The sequence below is a fragment of the Panulirus ornatus genome, chromosome 17 (assembly GCF_036320965.1).
Source record: "Panulirus ornatus isolate Po-2019 chromosome 17, ASM3632096v1, whole genome shotgun sequence".
Taxonomy (NCBI): domain Eukaryota; kingdom Metazoa; phylum Arthropoda; class Malacostraca; order Decapoda; family Palinuridae; genus Panulirus; species Panulirus ornatus.
The window spans coordinates 36,588,226-36,615,975 of NC_092240.1; the positions used below are offsets into that span (position 1 = coordinate 36,588,226).

Below are 27,750 nucleotides of genomic sequence, written 5' to 3' on the forward strand. Positions count from 1 at the left end.
TAAAACATTGTTGGAACCACTATTCCTTCAAACATGCCCATTTTTGCTTTCCGAGATAATTTTCTCAACTTCCACATATTCTTCAACGCTCCTAGAATTTTCGCCCCTCCCCCACCCTATGATTCACTTCCGCTTCCATGGTTCCATCCGCTGCCAGATCCACTCCCAGATATCTAAAACACTTCACTTCCTCCTGTTTTTCTCCATTCAAACTTACCTCCCAATTGACTTGACCCTCAACCCTACTGTACCTAATAGCCTTGCTCTTATTCACATTTACACTTAACTCTCTTCTTTCACACACTTTACCAAACTCAGTCACCAGCTTCTGCAGTTTCTCACATGAATTAGCCACCAGTGCTCTATCATCAACAAACAACAACTGACTCACTTCCCAAGCTTTCTCAGCCACAACAGACTGCATATTTGCTCCTCTTTCCAAAACTCTTGCATTCACCTCTCAAACAACCTCATCCATAAACAAATTAAACAACCATGGAGACATCACACACCCCTTCCGCAAACCTACATTCACTGAGAACCAATCACTTTCCCTTCTTCCTGCACGTACACATGCCTTACATCTTCAATAAAAACTTTTCACTGCTTTTAACATCTTGCCTCCCACACCATATATTCTTAATACCTTCCACAGACCATCTCTATCAACTCTATCATATTCCTTCTCCAGATCTATAAATGCTACATACAAATCCATTTGCTTTCCTAAGTATTTCTCACATACATTCTTCAAAGGAAACACCTGATCCACACATCCTTTACCACTTCTGAAACCACACTGCTCTTCCCCAATCTGATGGTCTGTACATGCCTTCACCCTCTCAATCAATACCCTCCCATATAATTTCCCAGGAATACTCAACAAACTTATACTTCTGCAATTTGAGCACTCACTTTTATTCCCTTTGCCTTTGTACGATGGGAGTATGCAAGCATTGCGCCAATCCTCAGGCACCTCACCATGAGTCATACATACATTAAATATCCTCACCATCCAGTCAACAATAGTCACCCCCTTTTTTAATAAACTCCACTGCAATACCATCCAAACCCGCTGCCTTGCTGGCTTTCATCTTCCACAAAGCTTTTACTGCCTCTTCTCTGTTTACCAAATCATTTTCCCTAATCCTCTCACTTTTTACACCACCTCAACCGAAACACCCTTCAACAAACCTTCAAAATACTTCAAAATACCTACAGTCACCTTTGGTGAGGCTGTATCAGTGGGACTACAGCGCTGTCAAAGAACTTATCACTCCAGAGGAGGCTACATTTTCCTGTTACTGGTAGTAGTGCAGCTTTAAGCTGCAAGAGCCGTTAGAAATGGCATGGGTAACATCAGGAGTTATTCATTGAAATTGGTCCTTAGGTTATTATAAATGAATTTTTTTCCATACAGTGCTTTTTGGTATAAGGCTAATTCTCTTTTGTATGATCTTGGTTGTGTGAGTTTTAGGAACTTTGATTTGTATACAGTTGTGTAAAAGTATTATCATATGAGGTAATAGATGCAGACAGGAACGTTTGATATTTACATATGCTACAACACTCTTCAAAAATACTGATGTAATGTTTCTGTGTTTGGACAGGTGAAAGTGGTTGATGGAGATGGGCAAATAGTAGAAGTAGGGGAGCCAGGAGAGCTGTGTATCAGGGGATACTGTAACTTTCTTGGATACTGGGAAGACCCAGAAAAGACAAAAGAAATTATGAGTCCTGGCGGTTGGCTTAAGACAGGGTAAGTCCTATAAGCTCAGAAAGATACCGTATGTTTTTTTCATTTATGAGCAGCACATTATATCATCAGTAAATACTGACATCCATTTAACTGTCACAAGAAATGAAAATTATTTGATTAATTTTTCACTTCTATAGTATGCTGAAACAACTCTCTGTCCACTGATGACCTGTTTGTTATGACTTAAAGATGACAACATAGAGCATGTATTTCTTCTCTTATTTGAGTTCCTGGGTAGGCCTTCAGCTTATCACTGGGGCCAGTCTCACTTTCACTCGTCTTTTGGCACACACAGTAGTCTCAGTTGATGCATACTTAGCAGGTTGTGATAACTTGGACTTTGTTTCATTTTATCCCTTCATCTTTTCCTTTTTCTGGCTCTGGATCTTCTGCTCATAGATCTTGAAATCTACTTTACTTAGCAGCCTTTTCTTGTTCCATCCTCAATAAATGTCTGTCTCATCTATGGTACCTCCGGTTTTCTTTGCATTGAAACTATACCCATTATTTGCCATATTCCTTCATTTCAATTTTTTTTCAACTTGTACACAGTTTTCTCATTTCAATCAGTTGTAATGTGCTTTTATTTTTAGAAGTCATTGTTTAGCTCTCTGATGTGTATGTAAGTATAACGAGGTAAGTATGCTGTCAAGCAAAAAATTTGAACATCTATCTATTACTCCTGGAATACAAGAGTATCATTTAAGCTGGGATATAACACACTGGTATATTTGCTGGATTTCAATAGTCTCTATGTTATTTCCATTTTGTTTTATCCTCCCTTTAAAAACATTTTCCCAGAAATTCAGATTTTTTTCTTGTTTTTCACATGATTGTGAGGGATTACAGAAAATGCCAAATGTGTAAGTTTTCAAGATATAGATCTGTTAGGAATCATAAGGGAAGTCCTAAAATGAATATAGATGCTGTGAGACACCAGAAAATTGATCATTTGAAAGAAAAAATGCTTACCCAGCCACAATTCTATTTTTCATAGTTCAATTAAGATCATTTATATTATAAAGATCCCTAACACTGGACAAGCTTGGCTAAAAAAATGAGCCTTTAAATAATGTCAACAATATATTGTATTTACTTGATCACAGAGACTCAGGCAAGAAAAGAAAGGAAACTTGCATAGAAATGGTAAATAAAAGGAAAAAGTCAGAGTTAGGTCAATTCTCCAGGCACAAAGACAGTCACACCAAATTGAACCCTATAACCTCTTTAACTGTGGGTATTCATGCTCAGCATGATGACTTCAACTTTATTTTTACATGCTGCCTTTTCAAGCCTTCATTGGAATTTCAAGGTGTGCCTTTTTGGCATGCAAAGATGTCTCATGTCACTTGTAAGTAAGATTAACATAGAAAATGTGCTTCTGTGTCAGTTGCCCAAATAGCACAGATTGTAGGGACTGGTGAAGAGATGTTACCCCATTAGTGTTCAACTCCCACCCCATACAGTACAAATGGTGATTACTGCTGCTTCCCTACAATATATGTGTGCATGCTTCTTTCTGCCACAGCCATTCAGGCATGCATACTTGACCCAGTAAAAACAATGCTTGTCTCTAGGACACTATTAATTTAGGGGAAGTTGAATGTGATTTTCATCATAACAGGGAAGTGATCTTGATTAGGATATAGAAGAAAAATAGTGGAATATTCTAAATGGCTCAGGAGTGTGTATAAAACCATTAATGATGTATATATCAGAAACTTGCGTAAGTGAAATGAAATAATTAAATGATATGTCTGAAAATTATGTAAATAAGTCATATGTAAAAATGGTATGGTGCACATGAAACATTTTATGTGGTCAGTACTCATTATTCAATGTGCATCATGTTAGTCTTCAAAAGTGTGAAGTGTGTAATTATCTGAAGATGAAAAGAAACATATGTGTAAGTTATGTAGATAAACATATTTGTGTATGGGCACCCAAAGTGATGACAGATTTTGTTGAGTCAGCAAGGCTGACTCAGGCAGTGCACCACACAGGTGGTGCATGAAGATTAAATGTTTATATAGTAACTGATGGTGTTGTTGGTAATAGTAATGTTTGGGTTGCTTCTGGCAGTCATGGTAATTGTTTTATAAGTAATTGGTTTTGTTTTCTTTGAACAATTGGCATCTGGAATTCATTCAGTAAGGATATAATGTGCAAGGATTCTGAATGTCTTTGAGAAAAGGCAATAAGATTGGATGAGAGGATATAATGACATGGTTAGTTTGCCTGATTTTTTATTCTTTTTCTTCACTTCTCTTGATACGGTATTTCTTGTTAACTGAGTAGATTGAAATACATATGTACCTTTTTAGATTTTTTTGATAAAACCTCACTACTGGGAGCCCAATTTGGGGGGATGCATTGTTTACATATTAAGAGAGGTGAGTAACAGGGAGAGATTAGAGGCCTTGAATAAGTCCATCATGAAAGAGAGAAGAATATGCAGTGACCTCAGTAAAACCAATTAAGTTTTTGAGCCATGTTCATGATGTGAATAGGGAACAGTTCTTTGAAAGTTTAAAAGATGCATGGCTAGAACGACCAAAGGCCTTAGCATAAAACTTAGACACTTATTAGAAAAGGTGTAAAGATGTTCTTTTTTAGGATGCTTGCAAAAATGGGTGCTCTACGCCTTCATCTGCTAGCTTCTGCATAGGACTGGAGGTCAGGTGACCAGCTGGCCATTAACATTTGGACTTGGACTTGTACTGATTAGACATTTTGACAACAACAATCCCCTGTTGTGTTGTGCTGGAGAACAGTACAATAGCATTGTTCAGTTCAGTCCAGTACTAAACCATTTCCCTAGCTTTTCTCTTCTTTACACCTCCCATATTGTTGCACAAACTTCTATCTCTGTATCTGTATCTTTAATGGCCATTTTCTCTGTGAACCCCCATTATGGGAGAGGCCACAGCAAAATAATCTCTACTAATCCATCTCCTTACATGCCTACCTTGCATATATCATTCCAAACATCTATCATTTGTCTCCCTTTAGTACTCTTTCACTCTCTTCGCCATGTCACAGCTGGTCTTCCTCTCACACTAACCCCTTTAATTGTACTATCATATTTCTTCATATAAACTACCCATCTTCCATTCTTTCCAAATTTTTTTATATGTTAAGGCTCCAGTCAAGGACAAAAGCCCACATCAAGGCCAGGCCTTAATGGAAATATGCGAGAATTATGAAATGGAAAAAGAAAAGACAAGGGATCAGTTGTTTGCTTTGAAGAATGTATGTGAGAAATACTTAGAAAAACAAATGGATTTGTATATAGCATTTATGGATCTGGAGAAGGCATATGATAGAGTGAATAGAGATGCTTTGTGGAAGGTTTTGAAAGTATATGGTGTGGGAGGTAAGCTGCTAGAAGCAGTGAAAAGTTTTTATCAAGGATGTAAGGCATGTGTACAACTAGGAAGAGAGGGGAGTGATTGGTTCCCCGTGACTGTCGGCAGGGGTATGTGATGTCCCCATGGTTGTTTAATTTGTTAATGGATGGGGTTGTTAGGGAGGTGAATGCAAGAGTTTTGGAGAGATGGGCGAGTATGCACTCTGTTGTGGATGAGAGGGCCTGGGAAGCGAGTCAGTTGTTGTTCGCTGATGATACAGCTCTAGTGGCTGATTTGTGTGGGAAACTGCAGAGGTTGGTGACCGAGTTTGGAAAAGTGTGTGAAAGGAGAAAGTTGAGAGTAAATGTGTATAAGAGCAAGGTTATTAGGTTTGGTAGGGTTGAGGGACAAGTTAATTAGGATGTGAGTTTGAATGGAGGAAGTGAAGTGTTTTAGATATCTGGAAGTGGACTTAGCATTAGATGGAACCATGGAAGTGGAAGTGAGTCACAGGGTAGGGGAGGGGATGAGTGTTATGGAAACGATGAAGAATGCGTGGAAGGAGAGGACATTATCTCAGAGAGCAAAAGTGGGTATGTTTGAAGGAATAGTGGTTCCAACAATGTTATATGGTTGTGAGGCTTGGGCTGTAGATAGGATTGTACAGAGGTGATGGAAATGAAGAGTTTGAGGACAGTATGTGGTGTGAAGTGGTTTGATTGAGTAAGTAATGTAATGGTAAGAGAGATGTGTGGAAATAGAGGGTGTGTTGAAATGGTTTGGACTTATGGAGAGAATGAGTGAGGAAAGATTGACAAAAAGGTGGAAAGAATGAGGAGAAGCGGTAGACCAAATTGGAGGTGGAAGGATGGAGTGAAAAACATTTTGAGCAGTCAGGGCCTGAACATACAGGAGGGTGGGAGGTGTGCAAGGAATAGAGTGAATTGGAATGATGTATACCGGGGTCGATGTGCTGTCAGTGGACTGAACCAGGGCATGTGAAGCATCTGGGGTAAACCATGGAAAGGTCTGTGGAGCCTGGGTGTGGATAGGGAACCAAATACTGAGTGTGAACAAATATGACCTTTTTGTCTGTTTTCCTGGCACTTCCTCGCTGAAGCATGGATTACCGATGTTTTCCTGTGGGGTGGGGTAGCGCAAGGAATGGATAAAGGCAAGCAAGTATGAATATGTACTTGTGTATGTATGTAATATCTGCGTATGTGTAGGTATACGTATGTTTATTATTATTATTATTACTCTTATTCGCTGTCTCCTGTGTCAGGAAGGTAGCGCAAGTAGACAAAGAATGGCTCAACCCATCCACATACTTATGTATATACATAAATGCCCCCAATCGCACATATACATACATATACTTCCCACGTATTCCCTGCATGTCGTAGAAGGCGACTAAAAGGGGAGGGAGCGGGTGGCTGGAAATCCTCCCCTCTCGCTTTTTTTTTAATTTTCCAAAAGAGGGAACAGAGAAGGGGGCCAGGTGAGGATATTCCCTCAAAGGCCCAGTCCTCTGTTCTCAACGCTACCTCGATAATGCGGGAAATGGCGAATAGTATGAAAAGAAAAGAAAAACTTTTCAACGTATTCATAAATATACATGCACAGACATATACAATTAACACATGTACACATCCATACTTACTGCATTCCTGTCGCCACTCTGCCACACGTGAAATAGCATTCCCCAGCGAGGCAGTGCCAGGAACAGACAAAAAAAAGGCCACATTCGTTCACGCTCAGTCTTTAGCTGTCATGTGTAATACACCAAAACCACAATTCCCTTTCCACATCCAGGCCCCAGAGACCTTTCCATGGTTTACTCCAGACACTTCACATGCCCTGGTTCAATCCTTTGACAGCATGTTGACCACGGTATACCACATTGTTCCAATTCACTCTGTTCCTTGCATGCCTTTCACCCTCCTGCCTCCTGCATGTTCAGGCCCTGATCACTCAAAATTTTTTTCACTCCAACCTTCCACCTCCAATTTGGTTAACCACTTCTTGTTCCCTCCATCTCTGACTCATATATCCTCTTTGTCAATCTTTCCTCACTCATTCTCTCCATGTGTCCAAACCATTTCATCATACCCTCTTCTGATCTCTCAACCACACTCTTTTTATTACCACACATCTCTCTTACCCTTTCATTACTTACTCGATCAAACCACCTCACACCACATATTGTCCTGAAACAATTCATTTCTAACACATCTACCCTCCTTTGCACATCCCTATCTATATCCCATGCCTCACACCATATAACATTGTTGGAACCACTTTTCCTTCAAACATACCCATTTTTGCTCTCTGAGATAATGTTCTCACCTTCCACACATTCTTCAACGCTCCTAAAACATTTGCCCCCTCCCCCACCTTGTGACTCACTTCCATTTCCATGGTTCTGTTTGCTGCTGAGTTCACTCCCAGATACCTAAAACACTTCACTTCCTCAAGTTTTTCTCCATTCAAACTTACCTCCTAAGTAACTTGTCCCTCAACCCTATTAAACCTAATCACCTTGCTCTTATTCACACTTACTCTCAACTTTCTTCTTTCACTAACTTTACCAAACTCAGTCACCAAGTTATGCAGTTTCTCACCTGAATCAGCTGTATCATCAGTGAACAACAACTGACTCACTTTCTAAGCCCTCCCATCCACAACAGACTGCATACTTGCCTCTCTCTCCAAACCTCTTGCATTCACCTCCCTAACCACCCCATCCATAAACAAATTAAACAACCATGGAGACATCACACACCCCTGCTGCAAACCGACATTCACTGGGAACCAGTCACTTTCTTCCTACTCGTACACGAGCCTTACATCCTTGGTGAAAAATTTTCACTGCTTCTGGCAACTTTCCTCCCACACCATATACTCTTAAAACCTTCCACAAAGCATCTCTATCCACCCTATCATATGCCTTCTCCAGATCCCTAAATGCTACATACAAATCCATCTGTTTTTATAAGTATTTCTCACATACATTCTTCCAAGCAAACACTTGATCCACACATCCTCTTCCACTTCTGAAACCACACTGCTCTTCCCCAGGCTGATGCTATGTGCATGCCTTTACCCTCTCAATCAATACCCTCCCATATAATTTCCCAGGAATACTCAACAAAGTTATACCTCTCTCATTTTAACACTCACCTTTATCCCTTTTGCCTTTGTACAATGGCACTGTGCATGCATTCTGCCAATCCTCAGGCACTTCACGATTATCCATACATACATTGAATATGAATGTAGGTTTGCGGCAGGGGTGTGTGATGTCTCCATGGTTGTTTAATTTGTTTATGGATGGGGTTGTTAGGGAGGTGAATGCAAGAGTTTTGGAAAGAGGGGCAAGTATGCAGTCTGTTGTGGATGAGAGAGCTTGGGAAGTGAGTCAGTTGTTGTTTGCTGATGATACAGCGCTGGTGGCTGATTTATGTGAGAAACTGCAGAAGCTGGTGACTGAGTTTGGTAAAGTGTGTGAAAGAAGAAAGCTGAGAGTAAATGTGAACAAGAGCAAGGTTATTAGGTACAGTAGGGTTGAGGGTCAAGTCAATTGGGAGGTAAGTTTGAATGGAGAAAAACTGGAGGAAGTAAAGTGTTTTAGATATCTGGGAGTGGATCTGGCAGCGGATGGAACCATGGAAGCGGAAGTGAATCATAGGGTGGGGGAAGGGGCGAAATCTCTGGGAGTCTTGAAGGATGTTTGGAAGTCGAGAACATTATCTCGGAAAGCAAAAATGGGTATGTTTGAAGGAATAGTGGTTCCAACAATGTTGTATGGTTGTGAGGCGTGGGCTATGGATAGAGTTTTGCGGAGGAGGGTGGATGTGCTGGAAGTGAGATGTTTGAGGACAATATGTGGTGTGAGGTGGTTTGATCAAGTAAGTAATATAAGGGTAAGAGAGATGTGTGGAAATAAAAAGAGTGTGGTTGAGAGAGCAGAAGAAGGTGTTTTGAAATGGTTTTTGGTCATATGGAGAGAATGAGTGAGGAAAGATTGACCAAGAGGATATGTGTGTCAAAGGTGGAGGGAACGAGGAGAAGTGGGAGACCAAATTGGAGGTGGAAAGATGGAGTGAAAAAGATTTTGAGTGATTGGGGCCTGAACATGCAGGAGGGTGAAAGGCGTGCAAGGGATAGAGTGAATTGGAACGATGTGGTATACCGGGGTCGACGTGCTGTCAATGAATTGAACCAGGGCATGTGAAGCGTCTGTGGTAAACCATGGAAAGTTGTGTGGGGCCTGGATGTGGAAAGGGAGCCGTGGTTTCGGTGCATTATTACATGACAGCTAGAGACTGAGTGTGAACGAACGGGGCCTTTGTTGTCTTTTCCTAGTGCTACCTCACACACATGAGGGGGGAGGGGGTTGTTATTCCATGTGTGGTGAGGTGGCGATGGGAATAGATAAAGGCAGACAGGATGAATTATGTACATGTGTATATATGTATATGTCTGTGTGTGTATATATATGTATACGTTGAGATGTATAGGTATGTATATTTGCGTGTGTGGATGTGCATGTATATGCACGTGTATGTGGGTGGGTTGGGCCATTTCTTTTGTCTCTTTCCTTGTGCTACCTCGCTAACGCAGGAGACAACGACAAAGCAAAGTGAAAAATATATGTGGTGTGAGGTTTGTGTAAATAAATTATACATTTCCCTTTTCCATAGCCAGAGGTTGAACCATTATGTGACATTCATTTATTCATTTTTTTCATTTCATTTCAAGCTAGAAGTTTCAGTTTTCTAAATTATTTCTTACATTTTTCATATGTATATATATGTATATGTGTGTGTGTGTGTGTGTATATGTGCGTGTGTATGTATATGTATGTGTATATGTATATTCTTTTTTTTTTTTTTTTTGCTTTGTCGCTGTCTCCCGCGTTTGCGAGGTAGTGCAAGGAAACAGACGAAAGAAATGGCCAAACCCACCCCCATACACATGTATATACATACGTCCACACACACAAATATACATACCTACACAGCTTTCCATGGTTTACCTCAGACGCTTCACATGCCTTGATTCAATCCACTGACAGCACGTCAACCCCGGTATACCACATCACTCCATTTCACTCTATTCCTTGCCCTCCTTTCACCCTCCTGCATGTTCAGGCCCCGATCACACAAAATCTTTTTCACTCCATCTTTCCACCTCCAATTTGGTCTCCCTCTTCTCCTTGTTCCCTCCACCTCCGACACATATATCCTCTTGGTCAATCTTTCCTCACTCATTCTCTTCATGTGCCCAAACCATTTCAAAACACCCTCTTCTGCTCTCTCAACCACGCTCTTTTTATTTCCACACATCTCTCTTACCCTTACGTTACTTACTCGATCAAACCACCTCACACCACACATTGTCCTCAAACATCTCATTTCCAGCACATCCATCCTCCTGCGCACAACTCTATCCATAGTCCACGCCTCGCAACCATACAACATTGTTGGAACCACTATTCCTTCAAACATACCCATTTTTGCTTTCCGAGATAATGCTCTCGACTTCCACACATTCTTCAAGGCTCCCAGAATTTTCGCCCCCTCCCCCACCCTATGATCCACTTCCGCTTCCATGTTTCCATCCGCTGCCAGATCCACTCCCAGATATCTAAAACACTTCACTTCCTCCAGTTTTTCTCCATTCAAACTCACCTCCCAATTGACTTGACCCTCAACCCTACTGTACCTAATAACCTTGCTCTTATTCACATTTACTCTTAACTTTCTTCTTTCACACACTTTACCAAACTCAGTCACCAGCTTCTGCAGTTTCTCACATGAATCAGCCACCAGCGCTGTATCATCAGCGAACAACAACTGACTCACTTCCCAAGCTCTCTCATCCCCAACAGACTTCATACTTGCCCCTCTTTCCATAACTCTTGCATTCACCTCCCTAACAACCCCATCCATAAACAAATTAAACAACCATGGAGACATCACACACCCCTGCCGCAAACCTACATTCACTGAGAACCAATCACTTTCCTCTCTTCCTACACGTACACATGCCTTACATCCTCGATAAAAACTTTTCACTGCTTCTAACAACTTGCCTCCCACACCATATATTCTTAATACCTTCCACGGAGCATCTCTATCAACTCTATCATATGCCTTCTCCAGATCCATAAATGCTTGCTACATACAAATCCATTTGCTTTTCTAAGTATTTCTCACATACATTCTTCAAAGCAAACACCTGATCCACACATATATGTATATATATATATATATATATACATATATGGATGGGGTTGTTAGGGAGGTAAATGCAAGAGTTTTGGAAAGAGGGGCAAGTATGAAGTCTGTTGGGGGTGAGAGAGCTTGGGAAGTGAGTCAGTTGTTGTTCGCTGATGATACAGCGCTGGTGGCTGATTCATGTGAGAAACTGCAGAAGCTGGTGACTGAGTTTGGTAAAGTGTGTGGAAGAAGAAAGTTAAGAGTAAATGTGAATAAGAGCAAGGTTATTAGGTACAGTAGGGTTGAGGGTCAAGTCAATTGGGAGGTGAGTTTGAATGGAGAAAAACTGGAGGAAGTGAAGTGTTTTAGATATCTGGGAGTGGATCTGGCAGCGGATGGAACCATAGAAGCGGAAGTGGATCATAGGGTGGGGGAGGGGGCGAAAATTCTGGGGGCCTTGAAGAATGTGTGGAAGTCGAGAACATTATCTCGGAAAGCAAAAATGGGTATGTTTGAAGGAATAGTGGTTCCAACAATGTTGTATGGTTGCGAGGCGTGGGCTATGGATAGAGTTGTGCGCAGGAGGATGGAGGTGCTGGAAATGAGATGTTTGAGGCAATGTGTGGTGTGAGGTGGTTTGATCGAGTGAGTAACGTGAGGGTAAGAGAGATGTGTGGAAATAAAAAGAGCGTGGTTGAGAGAGCAGAAGAGGGTGTTTTGAAGTGGTTTGGGCACATGGAGAGAATGAGTAAGGAAAGATTGACCAAGAGGATACATGTGTCGGAGGTGGAGGGAACGAGGAGAAGAGGGAGACCAAATTGGAGGTGGAAAGATGGAGTGAAAAAGATTTTGTGTGATCGGGGCCTGAACATGCAGGAGGGTGAAAGGAGGGCAAGGAATAGAGTGAAATGGAGCGATGTGGTATACCGGGGTTGGCGTGCTGTCAGTGGATTGAATCAGGGCATGTGAAGCGTCTGGGGTAAACCATGGAAAGCTGTGTAGGTATATATATTTGCGTGTGTGGACGTATGTATATACATGTGTATGGGGGGGGTTGGGCCATTTCTTTCGTCTGTTTCCTTGCGCTACCTCGCAAACGCGGGAGACAGCGACAAAGTATAAAAAAAAAAAAAATATATATATATATATATTATCCCTGGGGATAGGGGTGAAAGAATACTTCCCACGCATTCCTCGCGAGTCGTAGAAGGCGACTAGAGGGGATGGGAGCGGGGGGCCAGAAATCCTCCCCTCCTTGTATTTTTTTAACTTTCTAAAATGGGAAACAGAAGAAGGAGTCACGCGGGGAGTGCTCATCCTCCTCGAAGGCTCAGACTGGGGTGTCTAAATGTGTTTGGATGTAACCAAGATGTGAAAAAAGGAGAGATAGGTAGTATGTTTGAGGAAAGGAACCTGGATGTTTTGGCTCTGAGTGAAACGAAGCTCAAGGGTAAAGGGGAAGAGTGGTTTGGGAATGTCTTGGGAGTAAAGTCAAGGGGTTAGTGAGAGGACAAGAGCAAGGGAAGGAGTAGCAGTACTCCTGAAACAGGAGTTGTGGGAGTATGTGATAGAATGTAAGAAAGTAAATTCTCGATTAATATGGGTAAAACTGAAAGTTGATGGAGAGAGATGGGTGATTATTGGTGCATATGCACCTAGGCATGAGAAAAAAGATCATGAGAGGCAAGTGTTTTGGGAGCAGCTAAATGAGTGTGTTAGTGGTTTTGATGCACAAGACCGGGTTATAGTGATGGGTGATTTGAATGCAAAGGTGAGTAATGTGGCAGTTGTGGGAATAATTGGTATACATGGGGTGTTCAGTGTTGTAAATGGAAATGGTGAAGAGCTTGTAGATTTATGTGCTGAAAAAGGACTGGTGATTGGGAATACCTGGTTTAAAAAGCGAGATATACATAAGTATACGTATGTAAGTAGGAGAGATGGCCAGAGAGCATTATTGGATTATGTGTTAATTGACAGGCGCGCGGAAGAGAGACTTTTTGATGTTAATGTGCTGAGAGGTGCAACTGGAGGGATGTCTGATCATTATCTTGTGGAGGCTAAGGTGAAGATTTGTATGGGTTTTCAGAAAAGAAGAGTGAATGTTGGGGTGAAGAGGGTGGTGAGAGTAAGTGAGCTTGGGAAGGAGACTTGTGTGAGGAAGTACCAGGAGAGACTGAGTACAGAGTGGAAAAAGGTGAGAACAATGGAAGTAAGGGGAGTGGGGGAGGAATGGGATGTATTTAGGGAAGCAGTGATGGATTGTGCAAAAGATGCTTGTGGCATGAGAAGAGTGGAAGGTGGGTTGATTAGAAAGGGTAGTGAGTGGTGGGATGAAGAAGTAAGATTATTAGTGAAAGAGAAGAGAGAGGCATTTGGACAATTTTTGCAGGGAAAAAATGCAACTGAGTGGGATATGTATAAAAGAAAGAGACGAGGTCAAGAGAAAGGTGCAAGAGGCGAAAAAGAGGGCAAATGAGAGTTGGGGTGAGAGAGTATCATTAAATTTTAGGGAGAATAAAAAGATGTTCTGGAAGGAGGTAAATAAAGTGTGTAAGACAAGGGAGCAAATGGGAACTTCAGTGAAGGGCGCAAATGGGGAGGTGATAACAAGTAGTGGTGATGTGAGAAGGAGATGGAGTGAGTATTTTGAAGGTTTGTTGAATGTGTTTGATGATAGAGTGGCAGATATAGGGTGTTTTGGTCGAGATGTTGTGCAAAGTGAGAGGGTTAGGGAAAATGATTTGGTAAACAGAGAAGAGGTAGTAAAAGCTTTGCAGAAAATGAAAGCCGGCAAGGCAGCAGGTTTGGATGGTATTGCAGTGGAATTTATTAAAAAGGGGGTGACTGTATTATTGACTGGTTGGTAAGGTTATTTAATGTATGTATGACTCATGGTGAGGTGCCTGAGGATTGGCGGAATGCGTGCATAGTGCCATTGTACAAAGGCAAAGGGGATAAGAGTGCTCAAATTACAGAGGTATAAGTTTGTTGAGTATTCCTGGTAAATTATATGGGAGGGTATTGATTGAGAGGGTGAAGGCATGTACAGAGCATCAGATTGGGGAAGAGCAGTGTGGTTTCAGAAGTGGTAGAGGATGTGTGGATCAGTTGTTTGCTTTGAAGAATGTATGTGAGAAATACTTAGAAAAGCAAATGGATTTGTATGTAGCATTTACGGATCTAGAGAAGGCATATGATAGAGTTGATAGAGATGCTCTGTGGAAGGTATTAAGAATATATGGTGTGGGAGGGAAGTTGTTAGAAGCAGTGAAAAGTTTTTATCGAGGATGTAAGGCATGTGTACGTGTAGGAAGAGAGGAAAGTGATTGGTTCTCAGTGAATGTAGGTTTATGGCAGGGGTGTGTGATGTCTCCATGGTTGTTTAATTTGTTTATGGATGGGGTTGTTAGGGAGGTGAATGCAAGAGTTTTGGAAAGAGGGGCAAGTATGAAGTCTGTTGGGGATGAGAGAGCTTGGGAAGTGAGTCAGTTGTTGTTCGCTGATGATACAGCGCTGGTGGCTGATTCATGTGAGAAACTGCAGAAGCTGGTGACTGAGTTTGGTAAAGTGTGTGAAAGAAGAAAGTTAAGAGTAAATGTGAATAAGAGCAAGGTTATTAGGTACAGTAGGGTTGAGGGTCAAGTCAATTGGGAGGTAAGTTTGAATGGAGAAAAACTGGAGGAAGTAAAGTGTTTTAGATATGTGGGAGTTGATCTGGCAGCGGATGGAACCATGGAAGCGGAAGTGGATCATAGGGTGGGGGAGGGGGCGAAAATCCTGGGAGCCTTGAAGAATGTGTGGAAGTCGAGAACATTATCTCGGAAAGCAAAAATGGGTATGTTTGAAGGAATAATGGTTCGAACAATGTTGTATGGTTGCGAGGCGTGGGCTATGGATCGAGTTGTGCGCAGGAGGATGGATATGCTGGAAATGAGATGTTTGAGGACAATGTGTGGTGTGAGGTGGTTTGATCGAGTAAGTAACGTAAGGGAAAGAGAGATGTGTGGAAATAAAAAGAGCGTGGTTGAGAGAGCAGAAGAGGGTGTTTTGAAATGGTTTGGGCACATGGAGAGAATGAGTGAGGAAAGATTGACCAAGAGGATATATGTGTCGGAGGTGGAGGGAACGAGGAGAAGTGGGAGACCAAATTGGAGGTGGAAAGATGGAGTGAAAAAGATTTTGTGTGATCGGGGCCTGAACATGCAGGAGGGTGAAAGGAGGGCAAGGAATAGAGTGAATTGGATCGATGTGGTATACCAAGGTTGACGTTCTGTCAGTGGATTGAATCAAGGCATGTGAAGCGTCTGGAGTAAACCATGGAAAGCTGTGTAGGTAGGTATATTTGCGTGTGCGGACGTGTATGTATATACATGTGTATGGGGGTGGGTTGGGCCATTTCTTTCGTCTGTTTCCTTGCGCTACCTCGCAAACGCGGGATACAGCGGCAAAAAAAAAAGAAAAAAAAATACATTGAATATCCTTACCAACTAATCAACAGGCACTATCACCCCCTTTTTTTTATGAATTCCATTGCAATACTATCCAAACCCGCTGCCTTATCGGCTTTCATCTTCCGCAGAGCTTTCACTTCCTCTTCTTTGTTCACCAGACTGTTCTCCTTGACCGTCTCACTTCACACACCACCCCAACCAAAACACCCTATATTTGCCCCTCTATCATCAAACACATTCAACAAACCTTCAAAATGTTCACTCCATCTCCTCACATCATTACTACTTGTTATTACCTTGCCATTTCCCCCTTCACTGATGTTCCCATTTGTTCTCTTTATTTATGTCCTTCCAAAACATCTTTTTATTCTCCCTTAAATTTGATATTATTCTCTCTCCCTAACTCTCAGTTTCCCTCTTTTTCACCTCTTGCATCTTTCTCTTGACCTCCTGCCTCTTTCTTTCATACATCTCCCAGTCATTTGCACTACTTCCCGGCAAAAATCGTCCAGACACCTCTCTCTTCTCTTTGACTAACAATCTTACTTCTTCATCCCTCCATTCACTACCCTTTCTAATCTGCCCTCCTCCCACCTTTCTCATGCCACCTGCATCTTTTGCACAAGCCTTCACTGCTTACCTAAATACATCGCATTTCTCCCACACTCCTCTTACATCATTTGCTCTCACCTTTTGCCATTCTGCATTCAATCTCTCCTGGTACTTCCTCACATAAGTCTCCTTTCCAAGCTCACTTACTCTCACCACTCTCTTTTCCCCAACATTCCCCTTGGGACAAGGGAGAAAGAATACTTCCCATGTATTCCCCGCATGCTGTAAAAGGCAAATAAAGAGGGTGGGAGCTGGGGCTGGACCCCCCCTTCCTCGTATTTAAATTTTGTAAAAGGGGAAGCAGAAGGAGTCATGCGGGGAGTGCTCATCCTCCTTGAAGGCTCATAATGGGCTGTCTAAATTTCTGTAGACGTAACCAAGATGAGAAATTAGGAGAGATGGGTAGTATGTTTGAGGGAAAGAACCTGGATGTTTTGGCTCTGAGTGAAATGAAGCTCAAGGGTAAAGAAGAAGAGTGGGTTGGGAATGGCTTGGGAGTAAAGTCAAGAGTAGAACTCCTCCTGAAGCAGGAGTCATGGGAGTATGTGATAGAGTGTAAGAAAGTAAACTCTAGATTGATATGGGTAAAACTGAAAGTGGATGGAGGGAGATGGGTGATTATTGGTGCCTGTGCACCTGGTCATGAGAAGAAAGATCATTAGAAGCAAGTGATTTGGGAGCAGCTCAGTGAGTGTGTTAGTAGTTTTGATGCACGAGACCGGGTTACAGTGATGGATGATTTCAATGCAAAGGTGAGTAATGTGGCAGTTAGAGGTATAATTGGTATACATGGGGTGTTCAGTGTTGTTAATGGAAATTGTGAAGAGTTTGTAGATTTCTATGCTGAAAAAGGACTGGTGATATGAAATACCTGGTTTGAAAAGAAAGATATACATATGTGAACAGGAGAGATGGCCAGTGAGCATTATTAGAATACGTGTTAATTGATAGAAATGTAAAAGAGAGACTTATGGATGTTAATGTGCCGAGAGGCGCAGCTGGAGGGATGTGTGATCACTATCTTCTGAAGGCTAAGGTGAAGATATGTACAGGTATTTAGTATATATATATATATATATATATATATATATATATATATATTTCGCCCCCTCCCCCACCCTATGATCCACTTCCGCTTCCATGGTTCCATCCGCTGACAGATCCACTCCCAGATATCTAAAACACTTCACTTCCTCCAGTTTTTCTCCATTCAAACTCACCTCCCAATTGACTTGACCCTCACCCCTACTGTACCTAATAACCTTGCTCTTATTCACATTTACTCTCAACTTTCTTCTTCCACACACTTTACCAAACTCAGTCACCAGCTTCTGCAGTTTCTCACATGAATCAGCCACCAGCGCTGTATCATCAGCGAACAACAACTGACTCACTTCCCAAGCTCTCTCATCCCCAACAGACTTCATACTTGCCCCTCTTTCCAGGACTCTTGCATTTACCTCCCTTACAACCCCATCCATAAACAAATTAAACAACCATGGAGACATCACACACCCCTGCCGCAAACCTACATTCACTGAGAACCAATCACTTTCCTCTCTTCCTACACGTACACATGCCTTACATCCTCGATAAAAACTTTTCACTGCTTCTAACAACTTGCCTCCCACACCATATATTCTTAATACCTTCCACAGAGCATCTCTATCAACTCTATCATATGCCTTCTCCAGATCCATAAATGCTACATACAAATCCATTTGCTTTTCTAAGTATTTCTCACATACATTCTTCAAAGCAAACACCTGATCCACACATCCTCTACCACTTCTGAAACCACACTGCTCTTCCCCAATCTGATGCTCTGTACATGCCTTCACCCTCTCAATCAATACCCTCCCATATAATTTACCAGGAATACTCAACAAACTTATACCTCTGTGATTTGAGCACTCACTCTTATCCCCTTTGCCTTTGTACAATGGCACTATGCACGCATTCCGCCAATCCTCAGGCACCTCACCATGAGTCATACATACATTAAATAACCTTACCAACCAGTCAACAATACAGTCACCCCCTTTCTTAATAAATTCCACTGCAATACCATCCAAACCTGCTGCCTTGCCGGCTTTCATCTTCCGCAAAGCTTTTACTACCTCTTCTCTGTTTACCAAATCATTTTCCCTAACCCTCTCACTTTGCACACCACCTCGACCAAAACACCCTATATCTGCCACTCTGTCATCAGACACATTCAACAAACCTTCAAAATACTCATTCCATCTCCTTCTCACATCACCGCTACTTGTTATCACCTCCCCATTTACGCCCTTCACTGAAGTTCCCATTTGCTCCCTTGTCTTACGCACCCTATTTACCTCCTTCCAGAACATCTTTTTATTTTCCCTAAAATTTACTGATAGTCTCTCACCCCAACTCTCATTTGCCCTTTTTTTTTTTTTTTTATACTTTGTCGCTGTCTCCCGCGTTTGCGAGGTAGCGCAAGGAAACAGACGAAAGAAATGGCCCAACCCCCCCCCCCCCATACACATGTACATACACACGTCCATACACGCAAATATACATACCTACACAGCTTTCCATGGTTTACCCCAGACGCTTCACATGCTTTGCTTCAATCCACTGACAGCACGTCAACCCCTGTATACCACATGACTCCAATTCACTCTATTTCTTGCCCTCCTTTCACCCTCCTGCATGTTCAGGCCCCGATCACACAAAATCTTTTTCACTCCATCTTTCCACCTCCAATTTGGTCTCCCTCTTCTCCTCGTTCCCTCCACCTCCGACACATATATCCTCTTGGTCAATCTCTCCTCACTCATTCTCTCCATGTGCCCAAACCATTTCAAAACACCCTCTTCTGCTCTCTCAACCACGCTCTTTTTATTTCCACACATCTCTCTTACCCTTACGTTACTTACTCGATCAAACCACCTCACACCACACATTGTCCTCAAACATCTCATTTCCAGCACATCCATCCTCCTGCGCACAACTCTATCCATAGCCCACGCCTCGCAACCATACAGCATTGTTGGAACCACTATTCCCTCAAACATACCCATTTTTGCTTTCCGAGATAATGTTCTCGACTTCCACACATTTTTCAAGGCTCCCAAAATTTTCGCCCCCTCCCCCACCCTATGATCCACCCTATGATATATATATATATATATATATATATATATATATATATATATATATATATATACACATGTAAGGCATGTGTACGTGTAGGAAGAGAGGAAAGTGATTGGTTCTCAGTGAATGTAGGTTTGCGGCAGGGGTGTGTGATGTCTCCATGGTTGTTTAATTTGTTTATGGATGGGGTTGTTAGGGAGGTAAATGCAAGAGTTTTGGAAAGAGGGGCAAGTATGAAGTCTGTTGGGGATGAGAGAGCTTGGGAAGTGAGTCAGTTGTTGTTCGCTGATGATACAGCACTGGTGGCTGATTCATGTGAGAAACTGCAGAAGCTGGTGACTGAGTTTGGTAAAGTGTGTGAAAGAAGAGAGTTAAGAGTAAATGTGAATAAGAGCAAGGTTATTAGGTACAGTAGGGTTGAGGGTCAAGTCAATTGGGAGGTAAGTTTGAATAGAGAAAAACTGGAGGAAGTAAAGTGTTATAGATATCTGGGAGTGGATCTGGCAGCGGATGGAACCATGTAAGCGGAAGTAGATCATAGGGTGAGGGAGGGGGCGAAAATCCTGGGAGCCTTGAAGACTGTGTGGAAGTGGAGAACATTATCTCGGAAAGCAAAAATGGGTATGTTTGAAGGAATAGTGGTTCCAACAATGTTGTATGGTTGCGAGGCGTTGGCTATAGATAGAGTTGTGCGCAGGAGGATGGATGTGCTGGAAATGAGATGCTTGAGGACAATGTGTGGTGTGAGGTGGTTTGATTGAGTAAGTAACGTAAGGGTAAGAGAGATGTGTGGAAATAAAAAGAGCGTGGTTGAGAGAGCAGAAGAGGGTGTTTTGAAGTGGTTTGGGCACATGGAGAGAATGAGTGAGGAAAGATTGACCAAGAGGATATATGTGTTGTAGGTGGAGGGAACAAGGAGAAGAGGGAGACCAAATTGGAGGTGTCAAGATGGAGTGAAAAAGATTTTGTGTGATCGGGGCCTGAACATGCAGGAGGGTGAAAGGAGGGCAAGGAATAGAGTGAATTGGAGCGATGTTGTATACCGGGGTTGACGTGCTGTCAGTGGATTGAAGCAAGGCATGTGAAGCGTCTGGGGTAAACCATGGAAAGCTGTGTAGGTATGTATATTTGCGTGTGTGGACGTATGTATATACATGTGTATGGGGGGGGGGGTTGGGCCATTTCTTTCGTCTGTTTCCTTGCGCTACCTCGCAAACGCGGGAGGCAGCGACAAAGTATAAAAAAAAAAATATATATATATATATATATATATATATATATATATATGTATATATATATATATATATATATATATATATATATATATATATATATATATATATATATACAATAGGAAGTAAGGGGAGTGGGGGAGGAATGGGATGTATTTAGGGAATCAGTGATGGATTGCGCAAAAGATGCTTGTGGCATGAGAAGAGTGGGAGGTGGGCCGTTTAGAAAGGGTAGTGAGTGGTGGGATGAAGAAGTAAGAGTATTAGTGAAAGAGAAGAGAGAGGCATTTGGACGATTTTTGCAGGGAAAAAATGCAATTGAGTGGGAGAAGTATAAAAGAAAGAGACAGGAGGTCAAGAGAAAGGTGCAAGAGGTGAAAAAAAGGGCAAATGAGAGTTGGGGTGAGAGACTATCAGTAAATTTTAGGGAGAATAAAAAGATGTTCTGGAAGGAGGTAAATAGGGTGCGTAAGACAAGGGAGCATATGGGAACTTCAGTGAAGGGCGTAAATGGGGAGGTGATAACAAGTAGTGGTGATGTGAGAAGGAGATGGAATGAGTATTTTGAAGGTTTGTTGAATGTGTCTGATGACAGAGTGGCAGATATAGGGTGTTTGGGTCGAGGTGGTGTGCAAAGTGAGAGGGTTAGGGAAAATGATTTGGTAAACAGAGAAGAGGTAGTAAAAGCTTTGCGGAAGATGAAAGCCGGCAAGGCAGCAGGTTTGGATGGTATTGCAGTGGAATTTATTAAAAAAGGGGGTGACTGTATTGTTGACTGGTTGGTAAGGTTATTTAATGTATGTATGACTCATGGTGAGGTGCCTGAGGATTGGCGGAATGCGTGCATAGTGCCATTGTACAAAGGCAAAGGGGATAAGAGTGAGTGCTCAAATTACAGAGGTATAAGTTTGTTGAGTATTCCTGGTAAATTATATGGGAGGGTATTGATTGAGAGGGTGAAGGCATGTACAGAGCATCAGATTGGGGAAGAGCAGTGTGGTTTCAGAAGTGGTAGAGGATGTGTGGATCAGGTGTTTGCTTTGAAGAATGTATGTGAGAAATACTTAGAAAAGCAAATGGATTTGTATGTAGCATTTATGGATCTGGAGAAGGCATATGATAGAGTTGATAGAGATGCTCTGTGGAAGGTATTAAGAATATATGGTGTGGGAGGCAAGTTGTTAGAAGCAGTGAAAAGTTTTTATCGAGGATGTAAGGCATGTGTACGTGTAGGAAGAGAGGAAAGTGATTGGTTCTCAGTGAATGTAGGTTTGCGGCAGGGGTGTGTGATGTCTCCATGGTTGTTTAATTTGTTTATGGATGGGGTTGTTAGGGAGGTAAATGCAAGAGTCTTGGAAAGAGGGGCAAGTATGAAGTCTGTTGGGGATGAGAGAGCTTGGGAAGTGAGTCAGTTGTTGTTCGCTGATGATACAGCGCTGGTGGCGGATTCATGTGAGAAACTGCAGAAGCTGGTGACTGAGTTTGGTAAAGTGTGTGGAAGAAGAAAGTTAAGAGTAAATGTGAATAAGAGCAAGGTTATTAGGTACAGTAGGGTTGAGGGTCAAGTCAATTGGGAGGTGAGTTTGAATGGAGAAAAACTGGAGGAAGTGAAGTGTTTTAGATATCTGGGAGTGGATCTGTCAGCGGATGGAACCATGGAAGCGGAAGTGGATCATAGGGTGGGGGAGGGGGCGAAAATTTTGGGAGCCTTGAAAAATGTGTGGAAGTCGAGAACATTATCCCGGAAAGCAAAAATGGGTATGTTTGAAGGAATAGTAGTTCCAACAATGTTGTATGGTTGCGAGGCGTGGGCTATGGATAGAGTTGTGCGCAGGAGGATGGATGTGCTGGAAATGAGATGTTTGAGGACAATGTGTGGTGTGAGGTGGTTTGATCGAGTAAGTAACGTAAGGGTAAGAGAGATGTGTGGAAATAAAAAGAGCGTGGTTGAGAGAGCAGAAGAGGGTGTTTTGAAGTGGTTTGTGCACATGGAGAGAATGAGTGAGGAAAGATTGACCAAGAGGATATATGTGTCGGAGGTGGAGGGAACGAGGAGAAGAGGGAGACCAAATTGGAGGTGGAAAGATGGAGTGAAAAGGATTTTGTGTGATCGGGGCCTGAACATGCAGGAGGGTGAAAGGAGGGCAAGGAATAGAGTGAATTGGAGCAATGTGGTATACAGGGGTTGACGTGCTGTCAGTGGATTGAATCAAGGCATGTGAAGCGTCCGGGGTAAACCAAGGAAAGCTGTGTAGGTATGTATATTTGCGTGTGTGGATGTGTGTATGTACATGTGTATGGGGGGGGGTTGGGCCATTTCTTTTGTCTGTTTCCTTGCGCTACCTCGCAAACGCGGGAGACAGCGACAAAGTATAAAAGAAAAAAAAAAAATATACAATAGGGTTGAGGGTCAAGTCAATTGGGAGGTAAGTTTGAATAGAGAGAAAGTGGAGGAAGTAAAGTGTTTTAGATATCTGGGAGTGGAACTGGCAGCAGATGGAACCATGGAAGCGGAAGTGAATCATAGGGTGGGGGAGGGGGCAAAAATCTTGGGAGCCTTGAAGAATTTGTGGAAGTCGAGAACATTATCTCGGAAAGCAAAAATGGCTATGTTTGAAGGAATAGTGGTTCCGACAATGTTGTATGGTTGCGAGGCGTGGGCTATGGATAGAGTTGTGCGCAGGAGGGTGGATGTGCTGGAAATGAGATGTTTGAGGACAATATGTGGTGTGAGGTGGTTTGATCGAGTAAGTAATGTAAGGGTAAGAGAGATGTGTGGAAATAAAAAGAGCGTGGTTGAGAGAGCAGAAGAGGGTGTTTTGAAATGGTTTAGTCACATGGAGAGAATGAGTGACGAAAGATTGACCAAGAGGATATATGTGTCGGAGGTGGAGGGAACGAGGAGAAGTGGGAGACCAAATTGGAGGTGGAAAGATGGAGTGAAAAAGATTTTGAGTGATCGGGGCCTGAACATGCAGGAGGGTGAAAGGCGGGTAAGGAATGGAGTGAATTGGATCGATGTGGTATACCGGGGTCGACGTGCTGTCAATGGATTGAATCAGGGCATGTGAAGTGTCTGGGGTAAAACATGGAAAGTTCTGTGGGGCCTGCATTTGGAAAGGGAGCTGTGGTTTCGGGCATTATTGCATGACAGCTAGAGACTGAGTGTGAACGAATGGGGCCTTTGTTGTCTTTTCCTAGCGCTACCTCGCACACATGAGGGAGGAGGGGGATGTTATTCCATGTGTGGCAAGGTGGCGATGGGAATGAATAAAGGCAGACAGTGTGAATTGTGTGCATGTGTATATATGTATGTCTGTGTGTGTGTATATATATGTGTACATTGAGATGTATGCGTATGTATATTTGCGTGTGTGGATGTGTGTATGTATATACATGTGTATGTGGGTGGGTTGGGCCATTTCTTTCGTCTGTTTCCTTGCGCTACCTCGCAAACGCGGGAGACAGCGACAAAGCAAAATAAATAAATAATATAATATATATATATATATATATATATCACATACAAAGCTCCATCAGCCAGGATCGAACCTGGGACCCCTTGTGCAAGATCCAGGCATGCTAACCGCTAGGCTAAGGGACTGTATAATAGGAAACAACTATTCGAAATACTAAGTACTCGAATACCCTTCGTCTCACTATGGTGAGCAACGGGGTCTATCGGTTGTTTCCAAACAGAACACATAGCCAGCTGAAAGCGTTTTACCGAACCTGACTGTACAACGCGGAGTTATATGAACACGAGTAAAGTGTATATGAACGCGCACCTTCATAGAACATACAAAGCTCCATCAGCCAGGATCGAACCTGGGACCCCTTGTGCAAGAGGCAGGCATGCTAACAGCTAGAGTAAGGGACTGTATAATAGGAAACAACTATTCAAAATACTAAGTACTCGAATACCCTTCGTCTCACTATGGTGAGCAACGGGGTCTATCGGTTGTTTCCGAACAGAACACATAGCCAGCTGAAAGCGTTTTACCGAACCTGACTGTACAACGCGCAGTTATATGAACACGAATAAAGTGTATATGAACGCGCACCTTCATAGAACATACAAATCTCCATCAGCCAGGATCGAACCTGGGACCCCTTGTGCAAGAGGCAGGCATGCTAACCGCTAGGCTAAGGGACTGTATAATAGGAAACAACTATTCGAAATACTAAGTACTCGAATACCCTTCGTCTCACTATGGTGAGCAACGGGGTCTATCGGTTGTTTCCGAACAGAACACATATCCAGCTGAAAGCGTTTTACCGAACCTGACTGTACAACGCGGAGGTATATGAACACGAATAAAGTGTATATGAACGCGCACCTTCATAGAACATACAAATCTCCATCAGCCAGGATCGAACCTGGGACCCCTTTTGCAAGAGGCAGGCATGCTAACCGCTAGGCTTAGGGACTGTATAATAGGAAACAACTATTCGAAATACTAAGTACTCGAATACCCTTCGTCTCACTATGGTGAGCAACGGGGTCTATCGATTGTTTCCGAACAGAACACATAGCCAGCTGAAAGCGTTTTACCGAACCTGACTGTACAACGCGGAGTTATATGCACACGAATAAAGTGTATATGAACGCGCACCTTCATAGAACATACAAATCTCCATCAGCCAGGATCGAACCTGGGACCCCTTGTGCAAGAGGCAGGCATGCTAACCGCTAGGCTAAGGGACTGTATAATTAGAAACAACTATTCGAAATACTAAGTACTCAAATACCCTTCATCTCACTATGGTGAGCAACGGGGTCTATCGGTTGTTTTCAAACAGAACCCATAGCCAGCTGAAAGCGTTTTACCGAACCTGACTGTACAACGCGGAGTTATATGAACACGAATAATGTGTATATGAACGCGCACCTTCATAAACATACAAATCTCCATCAGCCAGGATCGAACCTGGGACCCCTTGTGCAAGAGGCACATGTTTGAAGGAATACTGGTTCCAACAATGTTGTATGGTTGCGAGGCGTGGGCTATGGATAGAGTTGTGCGCAGGAGGATGGATGTGCTGGAAATGAGATGTTTGAGGACAATGTGTGGTGTGAGGTGGTTTGATCGAGTGAGTAACGTAAGGGTAAGAGAGATGTGTGGAAATAAAAAGAGCGTGGTTGAGAGAGCAGAAGAGGGTGTTTTGAAGTGGTTTGGGCACATGGAGAGAATGAGTGAGGAAAGATTGACCAAGAGGATATATGTGTCGGAGGTGGAGGGAACGGGGAGAAGAGGGAGACCAAATTGTAGGTGGAAAGATGGAGTGAAAAAGATTTTGTGTGATCGGGGCCTGAACATGCAGGAGGGTGAAAGGAGGGCAAGGAATAGAGTGAATTGGAGCGATGTGGTATAGCGGGGTTGACGTGCTGTCAGTGGATTGAATCAAGGCATGTGAAGCGTCTGGGGTAAACCATGGAAAGCTGTGTGGGTATGTATATTTGCGTGTGTGGACGTATATATATACATGTGTATGGGGGTGGGTTGGGCCATTTCTTTCGTCTGTTTCCTTGCGCTACCTCGCAAACGCGGGAGACAGCGACAAAGTATAATAAATAAATAATATATATATATATATATATATATATATATATATATATATATATATATATATATATATATATATATATATATATATATATTAACTTTCTAAAAATGGGAAACAGAAGGAGTCACGTAGGGAGTGCTCATCCTCCTCGTAGACTCAGATTGGGGTGTCTAAATGTGTGTGGATGTAACCAAGATGTGAAAAAAGGAGAGATAGGTAGTATGTTTGAGGAAAGGAACCTGGATGTTTTGGCTCTGAGTGAAACGAAGCTCAAGGGTAAAGGGGAAGAGTGGTTTGGGAATGTCTTGGGAGTAAAGTCAGGGGTTAGTGAGAGGACAAGAGCAAGGGAAGGAGTAGCAGTACTCCTGAAACAGGAGTTTTGGGAGTATATGATAGAATGTAAGAAAGTAAATTCTCGATTAATATGGGTAAAACTGATACTTGATGGAGAGAGATGGGTGATTATTGGTGCATATGCACCTGGGCATGAGAAGAAAGATCATGAGAGGCAAGTGTTTTGGGAGCAGCTGAATGAGTGTGTTAGTGGTTTTGATGCACAAGACCGGGTTATAGTGATGGGTGATTTGAACGCAAAGGTGAGTAATGTGGCAGTTGAGGGAATAATTGGTATACATGGGGTGTTCCGTGTTGTAAATGGAAATGGTGAAGAGCTTGTAGATTTATGTGCTGAAAAAGGACTGGTGATTGGGAATGCATGGTTTAAAATGGGAGATATACATAAGTATACTTATGTAAGTAGGAGAGATGGCCAGAGAGCATTATTGGATTATGTGTTAATTGACAGGCACGCGAAAGAGAGACTTTTGGATGTTAATGTGCTGAGAGGTGCAACTGGAGGGATGTCTGATCATTATCTTGTGGAGGCGAAGGTGGAGATTTGTATGGGTTTTCAGAAAAGAAGAGTGAATGTTGGGGTGAAGAGGGTGGTGAGAGTAAGTGAGCTTGGGAAGGAGACTTGTGTGAGGAAGTACCAGGAGAGACTGAGTACAGAATGGAAAAAGGTGAGAACAATGGAAGTAAGGGGAGTGGGGGAGGAATGGGATGTATTTAGGGAATCAGTGATGGATTGCGCAAAAGATGCTTGTGGCATGAGAAGAGTGGGAGGTGGGTTGATTAGAAAGGGTAGTGAGTGGTGGGATGAAGAAGTAAGATTATTAGTGAAAGAGAAGAGAGAGGCATTTGAACTATTTTTGCAGGGAAAAAATGCAATTGAGTGGGAGATGTATAAAAGAAAGAGACAGGAGGTCAAGAGGAAGGTGCAAGAGGTGAAAAAGAGGGCAAGTGAGAGTTGGGATGAGAGAGTATCATTAAATTTTAGGGAGAATAAAAAGATGTTCTGGAAGGAGGTAAATGAAGTGCGTAAGACAAGGGAGCAAATGGGAACTTCAGTGAAGGGCG

The 27,750-nt window shown here is 42.5% G+C and overlaps 1 protein-coding gene across 1 annotated transcript in view; it reads left to right on the forward strand.

Moving 5' to 3' along the window:
- Positions 1-1,344: 1,344 nt before the first annotated feature.
- Positions 1,345-27,750, forward strand: part of LOC139754424 (putative acyl-CoA synthetase YngI) — a 98,537-nt gene continuing 72,131 nt past the window's right edge. Inside the window, exons 1-2 of the mRNA XM_071671701.1 lie at positions 1,345-1,353; positions 1,611-1,759. Of these exons, the coding sequence (XP_071527802.1) occupies positions 1,345-1,353; positions 1,611-1,759 (158 nt within the window). The remainder of the gene's footprint in view (positions 1,354-1,610; positions 1,760-27,750) is intronic.